The 13,492-nt window shown below is 39.1% G+C and overlaps 1 protein-coding gene across 2 annotated transcripts in view; it reads left to right on the forward strand.

Moving 5' to 3' along the window:
- The window catches only part of ccbe1 (collagen and calcium binding EGF domains 1), a 40,847-nt gene extending 29,399 nt beyond the window's left edge, over positions 1–11,448 (forward strand). Inside the window, exons 6-11 of one of the 2 annotated variants that reach the window (XM_074618251.1) lie at positions 652–761; positions 2,281–2,389; positions 3,144–3,283; positions 6,331–6,366; positions 10,347–10,382; positions 10,803–11,448. In XM_074618251.1, the coding sequence (XP_074474352.1) occupies positions 652–761; positions 2,281–2,389; positions 3,144–3,283; positions 6,331–6,366; positions 10,347–10,382; positions 10,803–11,078 (707 nt within the window). In that variant the 3' untranslated portion in view covers positions 11,079–11,448. Of the gene's footprint in view, positions 1–651; positions 762–2,280; positions 2,390–3,143; positions 3,284–6,330; positions 6,372–10,346; positions 10,383–10,802 lie in introns of both variants that reach the window. The other variant, XM_074618252.1, reaches the window with a different exon arrangement.
- The last annotated feature ends 2,044 nt before the right edge of the window (positions 11,449–13,492 follow it).

Below are 13,492 nucleotides of genomic sequence, written 5' to 3' on the forward strand. Positions count from 1 at the left end.
ATTACTACAGCCGCTAGAGATGGCTGATGTGTTCTTTTATACCTTCTTCTGGTGATCTACCATGTGACTAGATTATAAAAACCTAATATTGAGTGTAGAAGGCCCCTATTGACCGACATCTATGGTGCCTTAAGCGACCAAGAACGCCTATTCAATTGCCTGTCAACAGTCTAATAGGCTGAGTAGTCAGACAGTAGTTCAGCACTAGTCTGCCCCGAGGCTCTGACACATTTACTAGACCACCTTCCTGTCTAAGTTAAGGATTTTAAGTGACCTGCAACGCTTGAGTCTCACAAATGACAGTGTTAAAGAGTTATCCTGCTCTGTATAAGCCCCTTATTAGCTCACACAGTTTGCAACAACCCATCAAACTGTCACCAGACTATCACTGTGTGACACAGGAATATCAACGCTTACAGTTTCAGTGTATTTTTATGATATGATATGATATGATTTTATGATAGGATTGCTTTTATACAGTTTTTAAGTGAACATTTTTAAAACACAGTCACTCAAATCATACTAAATTGTTCCACATATTTACTAAACAAGGCGTTATATTATAGTTTTCCTTTTTCTGACTATTTCTTTGAAAGAAACTTTTTTCTGGTAACTTCTGTAACAGAAAATGTTTTTTTTCTGAATTCCCAGCAGTGCATCTGTTTGAGAAGTCTGACAACGTGATGAATGCTGGGACTTGTTCAGCCACGTGTGACGATTTCCACCAGATCAGGATGTCTGTCCTGCAACTTAAACAGAAGGTAAGCGTCAGAAAATGATAACGAACAACACATATCAAATTGAAACGATGCAATCACCTGTAATGCTGTACTATTTGTATCTTAAATCATAATCCTGCATCCTGCAGCTTTTCCTAGTTTTCTATGGTTGATTGCAAAAAAAGGCCCCAGTGAGCATTAAACACACCTTCTTGATTCAGCTGAATGTAAATATCTGCAGAACTGCTCCGTTTCTTTATCACCACCTAAAGATCTCACTTTATCTCCAAGGAGTTCCCACCTGACAGTATTTCAGAAACAACAGCAGGCTGATTTTTACAACTTCCTTCAGATTTATTGTAGCACTTTATTTCCTAATAAAGAAATGTCTGAAAAAACTTCCTTTACTGTAGCTGGTAGATTCGTCCCATAAGGGGGAATTGGTTGGCAATTGGGTTTAAATTTCCCTGTGTGTAATCGGAGGCGTCTGAACCGATCTGAGCACGAGTCTGTCTGTCAACGGTGGCACTCGACACCCTCGGCTCTAACACATTATATATTGCTTCCAGCTGTGTGGTTTAGGTGCTCATGCAGCTATACAGTATATGACCCTTTTTTTTTTATGTTATTATATTAAGAAAACTAAATGAAAACACTGTATATTATTACAGTATATGAGAAACTATATTGTCATTTACTCATATCATGGGAAGGTTAGTGTATGGATGTAGGATCACACTGTGGTTCAAACACCTGTGCCCAAGGTCAGAGGCTACAGTCTTGAATAATGCTCACTGATCAGCAGGTGAACCATGACCTCGCTCAGTGTGTGTGTGTGTGTGTGTGTGTGTGTGTGTGTGTGTGTGTGTGTGTGTGTGTGTGTGTGTGTGTGTGTGTGTGTGTGTGTGTGTGTGTGTGTGTGTGTGTGTGTGTGTGTGTGTGTGTGTGTGTGTGTGTGTGTGTGTGTGTGTGTGTGTGTGTGTGTGTGTGTTAGTGTATTTGGACATATGCTTGTATGTCTGTGCGCATGAATTCTGATTTGTAGGCCCTTGCCGCATAGCGAGGTCTCTCACGTGTGTCTCTCTGGGGTTGCCAGATCCACATGATGTTATACAGAGATCAAAGATATATGCCACTTAGCATATAGAGCAGGAACTCTCCTGGTCTTGCTGAATAATGCAGAGGGGTTACCTCTTACCTGGTCCTCCATCTGTCTGGGTTACAGCTTGTAGCAGATGGACGATCAGCTTTCATCTTTAGCAGGGTATATACTTTTTAACATAATTTTACTTGAAGTTGGCCCTTCAGTTTGTAATTGTCCTGTCCTGTTCGACACTCAAAAATGTTATGAATCATTGTATGTAGGAGCAAATGATTGTTACGCATTTGGATGTTTGACATCACTTCCAAATTAAGGGAAAAAAGACTTTCAACCCCCTGAGACGTTTATGTATTTTTGCTGGCTATGCTCTTTATTTGATATATCACTCATTCAGTTATTTATAGTTGACTTGTTATTGACCTGTTCATTCGGTCTTTATTTTATGCATCTTTATTCAAGATGGCCTTGCTGTCAAACAGTGCTGACGTCCCTGAGCAGATGACCAGCGAGAAACTCCTGACGTCGTCCATATTTTTACCAGGGCCTCCAGGTCTCCCAGGTCCTCCAGGTAAACACACGGAGCTAAAGATAATAAAACAATGTCAGACTCTGCATAAAGAAACTGGCCTGCATCCAGCAGGGTAGTCTGAATCAAGGCTAAGAGTCAGCCACGCTCGCTGCTCTGTTAGGCCGTACTTGTGCTTTAAACTAAATGCAAACATCAGCAGTGACAACGGTTATCTTATTTTAACGTGTGAGCATGCTGATATTTGCTTATTAGCACTAAACTGAGGCTGAATGCGATTACTTTGTATTGCAGGTATTTGGTTATAAACTAAAGCATTGGATACATTAAAATGTTGACCTGGTGATGGCGCTTGATGAAATGTTATTACAATTCATCATGAGAGGAACATGAATATCTGTATCAAATTTCATGATAATCTATCCATTAATTGGCGATACATTTAACTCCAACCACGAATGTCAACCTCACGGTGGTGCTAGAGGAAAAGTCAGGAGATCACCAAAGTCATTAGGATTCATAATCTGGGAACTATGAATGTCTGTACCAAAGTTTGTGCCAATGTATCAAGCAGATGTTGAGATGTTTCACCAAATAAATTAAAACTTTGACCGGGTGGTGGCACTAGAGGAATAGTAAGGGGATCAACTGACTAACATTGCCATCTCTTGAGCAACTTGCATGGCTAAAAAAGCATTTAATCTATTTAGCAAAAATCATCGTTTACTCTTAAGTCTGACCTTTTTTTTGTGAACAGTTGTCTTTATTCCACTAATATTGGTCTGGATTGTTTTAGGAGATCCAGGACCAGAGGGCCCGCCTGGACTTACAGGACTGTTGGGGTACCCCGGCCCTCCTGGTCCCAGGGGCTTGATGGGACCCATCGGACCCACACCAGACCTGTCCCACATCAAACGAGGCCCCAGAGGACCCGTGGTCAGTTAATGTATACCTTTTAACCCAAGTTATTATAAATATTTATTAGAGCTGCAACGATTAATCAATTAGCTGATTAGTTGTCAACTATTAAATTAATCGGCGACTTTTTTGATAATCTATGAAACGGTTTGAGTAATTAGAAAATAATAAAAGTCTAAATTCTCTGTTTCCAGTTTCTTAAATGTGAATATTTTCTGGTTTCTTTACTCCTCTAAGACAGTAAACTGAATATCTTTGAGTTGTTGAAAAAACGAGACATTTGAGGACGTCATCTTGGGCTTTTGGTAAAACACTGATCGACAGGGTCTGAAATGAACTTTTTTCACTTCCTTCCACTTTGGCAGGCAAGCCATTCTGCCACTCAGAAATCTGATCTGCCACAATCTCTCTGCTAAATGAAGGAATAACATTTTAGATCTGATGTCATTCAATGTTCAATATAATTTACATAAAAAAACATTATATACATGGTAAATTCCAGTGTTCGAATTACATCGTAGCTTCTGGGGGAGCCCTGTTTTTCGGGGGTGGGAGGGTACCCTACACAGTACTGTACTGTATTTTGTTATTGTCATCAATGGTGGTTATTTGCATAAAAACACAATTCAGATTATTATGTTTATTTAAATATTTGCTTTGATTAAAAAAAAATTGGCATAAGTAGTTTTAATCATGTATTCTAAGCTGCTTAGAGCTAGTGTTATGAAGTTAAACAGGTCATAATTCCCTCTCTAATATCTATTCTATATTGCTGTGAAAAATATCTAAACTAACTAATCTATATCTCCTTCAAACAACTGGATTTATTCAAGTTTCTCGCCAAAAACTACATTTTACAAGATTACATTTGAACACATAACTTTGTAATTTACCTTTGCCAAATAGCCATTTTACTGAGCAGAGCTTGAACGCCTCATAATAATAACTCAATGGCACCTCCATTAACGTTAGTAACTCCATTATTTATCCAAGCAGGACTGTGCTGCCCACCGACTGCTAACAGGTAACGTTACTAACTCTCCTGTAAATTTCAACAGGGATTTGTTGTTCAGTGTAGCATTATAAGGGAAAAAAATAGGGTAATACCCCTCAGGTATAATAGTAGTAGCACAACTACTTTTTCTCTCTCTGCTGTGGCTACGGTCACGAACAAACTGAAACATGATACAGCGTGCGTATGCCGGTGCATCCTTGTGCATGCATAACTGTCGGAAAGCATCAATAAGAGGAATCGATAGTCACATAGGGATGAGATGCCAAGGAATCGGACAACTAGGAACCGGTTCTCTATTCCCATCACTAGCGTTTTCCCCTGTCTGCCAAAGTGGTGGATGGCTTGACGATTTACCCGCATTTGTCGGGTGGCGGGTGCGTAATTTCAGACCCTGCTGATCGACATTTTTTACCATTTTCTGACATTTTGTAGACCAACCAACTAATCGATTAATCAAGAAAATAATTAGTAATAGATCAACAATGAAAATACTCGTTAGTCGTAGCCCTAATAATTATTGTAATAATTTATAAAATCTGCCTCACAATGGCTCATCCCAGATAAAATAGATATCTACTTTGCATTTTAAATACATTTTAATTTGTCACACTCCTCAGATTTAACAGGATAGGCTTCTGAATCAGTATGAATATATGTGTGTTCTGAGTGTGACCTCCACTGCTCTGAATAATTCTTTGATACCAGTCTCTTGCTTCCACCTTTAGGTTCAGTTGGTTCAGATTCACACTTCACAGCAGAATTACTAAATTAATCCGGATGACAGCACTGAATGCAGTAAAACCTTGAAAAGCTCCTTTTACTTTCATCTGTATTGCAGATTTAATTTGTTTTCACTAAAATGATCCAGGTAATTTAGTAGTCCTGCATCGTGAGACCGGCCCCAGGAGAGCTATGATTGATTTGTCTTTATAAAGGGAGCATGAGGAGCGACCAAATATCTCTTCTGTTTCAACTGAGGCGTTTCAGAAAGACGAAAAAAAAAAACATCCCATCACTCACCCTCTTAAAGAAACCCACACTTCTGCGAGGTGTAAAAGGATGACACACTGTAATGGTAATAATAATAAAGAAAGCTGAATCCATTTACAGCTTTAGTTGTTTTCTTTGGCTCGCTGTGGTTTTGTGCAGCGCTCGGTCTTGCCTGCAAGTGTGAACCCTCCGTGTTAAAGTACGGGATCTGAATCAAGAATGTGCAGGATGTGGCCATAGAGACGTATTTCTAGTTTTTAAAGCTTAACTGTTTACACAAACGCCTTATTGATAAATCAGACCATCAACACTTGTAATTAGTCATATCACCAGCTGCAAACCAAGAAGTGAAACACTGTTTTTACAGTCGAAAGTGATCTATCGCTTTGTGTGTTAGCGTGACATTTGGTTGTGTGTTTTAATTCACAACTCTGTATATATTAATGGCCTGTTAATACATTTAATCAGTGCACATGCTGGTGTGGTCTGACTTAAAGGGAGTTGTCCTTCTCTCTACACACAAACCTGATTAGATTCTGAGCACAGTTATGAGGTTTGGCCACCAGGTCACATGTGTTCAACTGCATGTCAGGGTTTCAGAGATGATGAATGTTGTAGAGAGTGTGTGACTCACAGGCGTGGTACAGATCTGAATATTGGCCCCACTCCCTATACAATGTCTTCACACTTCTTTAATGATGATTATCCAAGGAAAGAGATCAAAGCTCTCTCTGCGATCGCGCTGAAGTCACTCAGAAATAGCCGGCAGGCAGGCACGAATTTAATCTCGGATAATCATTGTTGGTGGAGCACGCTGAAGATGTCAGTTTTGAATTAAAAAAGATTTAGAATAAATTAGATTTCTGTGAAAATATTGAATTGAACATTAACACATTTTTGGGGTGCAAGGGAGGGAAACTCCATCAGAGAGATAGTCACATGCAAATTCCCTCCGCAGTATCCAGTTGTATGTCTTTGGAGTGTGAACGGAAACTGACACAAATATGCAAACATGATTAAAAGAGATATGAAATGTTTTGTTTTTTTCTGTATTTAACAGGGGCCGCCAGGGGCACCAGGAAAAGATGGCCTAAAGGTGAGGTCAGATGCTATTTCTTCACGTAATCTGTGTAACATACATTTTCTATTGTAGATGGGAGCCTTTTTTTCAGTCGCACACTGTAGAACAGGGGTCCAGCATGTTGCCCCTCAGGCAGACGACTCATTCATGTTGGCAGCAGAGTTTGACTCTTGGCTCACTGAACACGGCCTCTCTCAAAGGAAAGATAAGAGATTATTTGAAAGATACATATGACTCATCTGCCAACACCATGTCAGTCAGAGGATATTTCTCAATAGCCAAAATGCCACTCAACTACTCCAGATTTATATAGAGGGGAAACCACAAGGCAGGTAGGTGCCAAACCCTCACGAGTCATCAGCTCAATGCTTCAAAGGGCAGAGTTTGTCCCTGCGGATGATCGGATCACTGCAAGTTGCTACAAGTTTTAAAGAGGAAGACTGGTGGTGCCAAACAGCAATAGGCACTATCTTGATGCTCTTGTTGGGGATTATTAGAAAGGAGCATGATTCAGTGGAATTGCCTCTCAATGGGAGTACAAGCAGACCATTGTTATTTGGTATCTGAGTGGCCATGTATGGGTTAAAATAATTGTACCCGGTACACGAGCATCGTGGGTAGGGTGGCCATATTTTCAAAACCCAAAGCAGGACCCTTAAGTGTACCACGCGTTCATACACGTGCGCGTTCATATGCAAATATGCACGTACCATAGGCGTTTTCATCAGGATGCCTAACTTGGTGCACGCATATGAGCACAGAGTGGGATCAGAAAGAAGGCATTATTGTATCGGGGTGCGTTAGAGGCTGTGACAATCATGACTTATCACATTCACTACTTTCACCCCCTTTAATCACATTTGATCGGGCTATCCCTGTCATGACACACTGACAGTTTGGGAGTCCCGTAGAGAGTTTTCCTCAGAGGAAACTTAATGTTGTCTGAGACTACGGAAATTATTTTTCAACTTTAGTTTTGAACCCGAACCATCTCTATCACATCATGTTGCTCGCCACAGCCTCAGGCTATTATAATGGAAAATTGTGGCGCTCAGGCAACATTTTGGCCAGGATGGAGACACCGGGTGAGGAAGTTTTAAGCGGAGCAAAATGCTTGTTGATGCGCAGAAGGGACGTCTGGTCACCGTAATCTCGGGTCACGAGCATCTTGGATTTGAGATTTGAGATTCTCCCAGAGGATCACTGTTTGTTAAGAGTGATATAACCTCTCACCTGCATACAAGTTTCTCAGAGTCAGAATTGACCCAGTTCACAAGAAGCTGAGGCCAACAGCAAGTCTGTTCAAGTGGCAACCCAGTAACTTCCTCCTGACCACTAGTCAGTGTGAAGACTCTGGATACCCCTGGGCTATTGCGGTTGTCTGGAATATCACATGGATTTTGTGAACGGTGCCTTGGGATCAGCTGACGAGAGGTAGTAACCGTCTTCCAAAAGGATAACTGGAATGTTTTTCTCTGCTTTGCCTCCCTGGGAAGCCGAAGGCAAAGTGTTACGAAACGAGACTCCAGCAGATGGTTAAGCCTCAGGTTATAGAGGCACAATGCAGTTTCCATTGTAGTTACAGTGAGATTTTTTTTTACATTTTCTGTGTTAAACCAGATTTGCTTTCGTCTTCTCTCTCATTTTGGGATATTCCTAGAAAAGAAAATCAAAGAGCAGCTGAGGTCAGAAACATACAATAGCATCTTTGCTGTTTGCAGATGATTTTGTTTCAGCTTCAGACTTCTGCAATGTGCTTTAGTAGAGCAGTTAGTTAGCTGTTATTGTTAATAATGAAGATATATCATTAATTCATTCATTCATTCATTTATGTATTTGACAGGGACAATGTACTGCTTCTTAGCTGTACCAGAGTTAGCTATAAGCTAGTTTCTGGCAGCTAATATATAGTAGACTTTGAGACATTATCAGACCTAAAAGTGATTGTAATCAGACAGGAATCTGGTTTTGATGGTATAAGAAAACTAGAATCATAAAAATACCCTTTTTGTAAGGAGAGAGATTTGCAACCTGTGGCTAGTTATGGCTGACATATTACAGGATTATTGTGATCTTGATCAATAATGATTCAAGAATGAATGAACATGTCGCACTGACTGAGAGAAGTACGGGGTATAAAAGCTGAGGATATTGTGGTCTTGTATTGGCTCTTGGACCTTGTTATACCCGGAACACTGTTTGCTTAGCTCGTGAATCACGTATGGAACAACTTAGGTGCATCTGCTTTATTGACGTAGTACCTTGGGATTCTTTCACTCGTGTTTGTGTGGATAGATTGGAGGTTGATGGTAATCTGTCTCTCTGAGTAACAAATCCAAACCATCTGCCAAAACACTCACAGCCCCAGTGTGACCCTGAGCCCAGCTAACAAGCACAGTGGTAAAGTCAATGTGTGTGTGTGTGTGTGTGTGCTACCGTATGGTCAACAAGCTGCTGTCGAGCTACATGTACAGTACATACAGTATGTTTAGTGTTATGTGAACACTTTCTCATACACAGGACACAGTTTCAGGAATAGTTCTACATTTTAGGAAATACACTTATTGGCTTTTTTGTCAAAAAGGTACATGAGAAGATCGATACAATACTCTCATGTGTGTGCGTTAACTACTGTATGAAGCTAAAGCAGGGACTCAATTAGCTTAACTTCACTAATTAAAATCTTATATTGAGTTTGTTTAATCACTACACAAAACAAAATCGAAATGTTTAAATAAAGGAGATACAACGTGTTAATTAGTAAGCTTTAGAGAGAACCAGGCTGGCCGTTTCCCCCTGCTCCCAGTCTTTATGTTAAGCTTACATAATCACCAGCTTCAGTGCCATACTACACACACAAGTGGTATCGATGTTCTCTTCTAACTCTGGGCATGAATGTGAATTAGCCCATTTCCCAAAATACCAAACTATTCCTTTAACTTGCTGAGGCTATGATTCAAAATTAAGTCTGATTTTAATCTTCCACAATACATGTATTTTTGAAATGAAATGCTTGCTTACTCAGGCATTTGTGGTTACTCTCTTTCTGATCTCAGATTTCTCTCCTTTCCTCTAGCTAAGGGGCCTCCAACCTTTTTTTCGTCTGAGAGCTAATTTGACAAAATGAAAGTGTCTGAGAGCTACTCATAGCACCAAGTTGTACATCGCCAATAGCAGACATCATTTCTGTGTTACTTTTATGGTCCTTTAATAACATTTCAGCCACTGCAGATCATCTATTACAATCCCGCCACAGACGAAGGGCTTTTTGTATTTTGTCAGGATGTGCGGCCCTAAACGAAGCCTCTGCTGCTACGTTGGCCTTCCTCGTCAGTTTGGTAAATAGAGACGGTCGTCTTTTAAGCGTTGTTTTCAGCTCCTTTACCTTCTCTGTTTCGTAGACCACATACCAGCCGGAGAGTCCCCATGAAAAGTTGCTGTGGACTTTGGTGAAGTGGCGCTCAACGTTACATCTTTTACCAACTGACACGCTCGCACCGCAAATGAGACGCACACATTTGTCATTAACATTCGTGAAAATAAAAATCTGAAGATCCTCATGAAAATAGTATATTTTTTGCCTTTTATTGGCCTGGCTATTTTCTGCGATCATTGTCAAATCTGGTGTGCTCTTGCTAGTCTGCTAAAATCGCCTAATGGTACAGCATCGCTGATGTAACCAAACTTGAGAGTGGCGTAACTCGTTTAATCTACAGCTGATTGGCAGTGAATCATTTTTGTTTCAGAAGGGGGCGAGATGTCTGTGAATTTGATTGGATAGGAATTTTAACAGGTTTACAAAGTGACTTTGTGTTATGAAAAGTATGCACATATTCTTTAAACCTTTAGCGAGAAAGGAGCTACAGTACTTGTTGGAGACCCCTGCTCTAGCTCTTTAAAAAAATGTTCCCTAACAAGAATTATATGAATTCCTCTCGTGCTTTCCCCCTCCCACTGTAATTCATGTAAGCTAAATATTTGTTTTGTTTCTCCAGGGGGATAGAGGAGCTCCTGGGCCAGTCGGACCACCAGTAAGATCTATTTCGATGCCACACTAGTGTAACTTGTTACCATTATCCAGAACAATACAGTTAAACAAAAGCATGACTGAAAAACAGACCACTGTGGACTCTGGACATTAAACGACACAGTTAGTGATACTGTCAAACTCAAAGTAAATAGTATCCAGTACAGAGCAAGCGTTATCCCCTTAGATAAACACTGATGGTGCTAACGTTAACAAATCATGAGAAACCACTCAGTAGCAGACAGTCCCATTGATCAGCTGGATTTCTGTTGGGATCATCTCCTCTGTGGGGTTCTGAGTAAATATAGAGACGCAGAAGAAATGCAATATTTCCATTAAATGCAGAATAACTTCACAAATAATTAGAAAGATAATAAACTAAATGTTTGTTAAATAATTATATTTTGTTGTACTTGACCCCCAGGGCCCTCCAGGCTCATTTGATTTCCTGCTTCTGCTGATGGCAGACATCCGTAATGACATCGCTGACCTGCAGAGCAAGGTGTACGGTCGAACGATGCACTCTCCAGGGGAGGACTTTCCTGCCGTCCCCGACAGCTGGCGGGACAACCAGGACAATCTGGATACAGGCTCAGGTGAGGACTTCAAGGACCCTCCACCTCGAACAGGCGGAGGGTCCAAGAGGAACAGGAGGAGGAAACCAGCGCCAGAGAGAACGGACTTTGACTGGAATAGTTAAAGAGGTTGGGGTTGAAATACTTAATGTCAGGTGTAAATATTGAAGTGGTTTTCTCTTTTTTTTTTTATTTAAACAGAATGTACTGTATGCCTGTCGATCACAGATGTTTATTTTTGTATGATGTAAGAGAGTTTGTGTGAATATTTTTTAACAAAATGAGTAGACTGTGCAAATGCATGTTTATTTTATTCTATATTGTTCCTTCACAGCACATTAAACAAGTCTCTCATGAAGCAGTTTTTACCTCCTTACTTAATGACAGTTTTCAGTTTCACACAAACCATAAAATAAAGGGAGCCACCCGATATCACTTGACAAAATCATACATACATTCACAAGAGGGATTAAAACAGCACGAATGTTGGACTGAGACTCAAATGCTGTTAGTCCTCTCATCCAAGACACCTCACTGTAGTTTTCAGTTGATAACAATTAGAAGAAGTTGTAAAACGATACTTGCATTTCCCGCCTGAGATTTAATTTTGAATCGGAATCTGCTTTGTTAGGGTTGTTAGCCATGTATGTGTGCACAGACATACAAGGAATTTGGTTTTACGTTGCTCTCAATGTACTGTAAAAAAGCTGAACAAAGATAGGTAAACATAAACAGAACCATTATATCCACACATGAAAAAAATAGATGCATATATACATGTATTCAGTTTATAAAGATGTTGGATGGCTGTGTAGATCATAGTTGACTGATAGTTTTCCACCAGGGGGAGACATACTCAAAGTAAAAGATTCTAGGTTGCTTTACATTATCAAGTTCTTTGCTCAGAAGTACTGAGAAAGAAATGGCAGACTAATTAATCTCTGAAACATTACAATATGATCGAGTCTGATATAAAAAAAGGTTTCTATTAACTTCTCAGATTTGAGGCACATTCAAACTCAAATTAAAAAATATCAATACAGTATATAGTGCAGTTTAAAGACTCCTTTACAAAAGAGGTAATTTTAAGGTCCGTTTTACACTTTTACTTAACTTTTACATAATCACTGTAAAGAAAAAGCATTAAAATAATGTTTCTCATGGCTCATTTTACCGCTCATCCTTCAGCTGAAAAACATGCTTTTCCTTTTATACAAGAAAAAGTGCATCTTTGTTGTTTTGATTAGAACACTTACATGGTGTTTGAACTTAAAGTCCCCTTCTTTTGCATTTATAAACAGTATACAAACATTTAATAGATTTTTTTTAACTCCCTATAATGTAGTTATAAGCAGCTATAAGGACATTTAAGTGTTTATGAATGTACGGTATTTTTAACTTCTCCTATGACGACAAGTTTTCCTTTATTACACAACTGTGTTTTTCTATGTGGTCATTATGTGTTTATACACCAGCTTATAAATGCCCAGAGGAGGAGTTTAATAGTTGAAAAATACATTAACAAACTACATTATAGTATGTTATAAAGAATTTATTAAATGTTTATAAATGCTAAATAGGGGGATGTAAAGTAGTAGTGTTACCAGTACAATTATAGAAGTTCATGACTATTGACCTTTTGAAATATGTTTTTTTTTTTAAATCATGTTTAACTATAAAAATATAAAATGCAACAACACCAATAGGATTATACAAAGCAACAGTACTCTTTTTTCATTCTTGCCATTATCCACATTAATCTTTGCTCTGTCTCCTGTCTGAAATACTGTGGGTTGTGACGTCATATGAAGTCATAGCTGGAAAGAGACTGAACATGTGAAGCCTCTGAGGTGAGAGTGAGGTTTTAGCGTTGGGTTTGAGGCTGGATTTTGGATGCAGTGAAGCCTTTTCTGATTCTGTCATAATCTTAGTTTCTCCCTTTTTTGTTCACCCTGGTCTCTCTCACTCATAATTTACATTTATCTCACTCTGTCCTTTACTTTGATGAGAAGTTGCAGATATAATCAAAAACCAAAACAAGGTAATTTTTTATTTTCATGAATAACAAGAACATGTAATAAAATTAAAAGCACGTTGCTCACTTCATGTTACCTGCTTTCCAAGTACTTCATAAAAAGCATCAGAATAAAGTGGTTTATAACATCTGTCAGGTGAGTATATACATTAAAAACATTTCAGCGTCTGAATTTCATTTAATATTATCATTATTGATTCTTATTGTTTTATGTAGGTGTTTTATAACTTCATTGTCTATTGCATAATAAGTACTTTTACTTTTGATAAGATACTGATAATACTTTAATTTGCATCCTCCGCTGTCCAAGGTGTTGCTCCTGCGACCTCCAGGAATGTGGAAGCTGTCCAAGTTTACCAGGAAACTTGAGGTATGTTGTCATTTTGTAAATTTTTTGGGGCTCCACTCATGCTATCAATAGTGTATTGGTTGTATCTGGATTGATATACGCAACCTGAATTTGTTTTTGAATTTAGATGTGTCAATGAGCAAAAGACACAGATG

The sequence above is a fragment of the Sebastes fasciatus genome, chromosome 19 (genome assembly GCF_043250625.1).
Source record: "Sebastes fasciatus isolate fSebFas1 chromosome 19, fSebFas1.pri, whole genome shotgun sequence".
NCBI classification, from domain to species: domain Eukaryota; kingdom Metazoa; phylum Chordata; class Actinopteri; order Perciformes; family Sebastidae; genus Sebastes; species Sebastes fasciatus.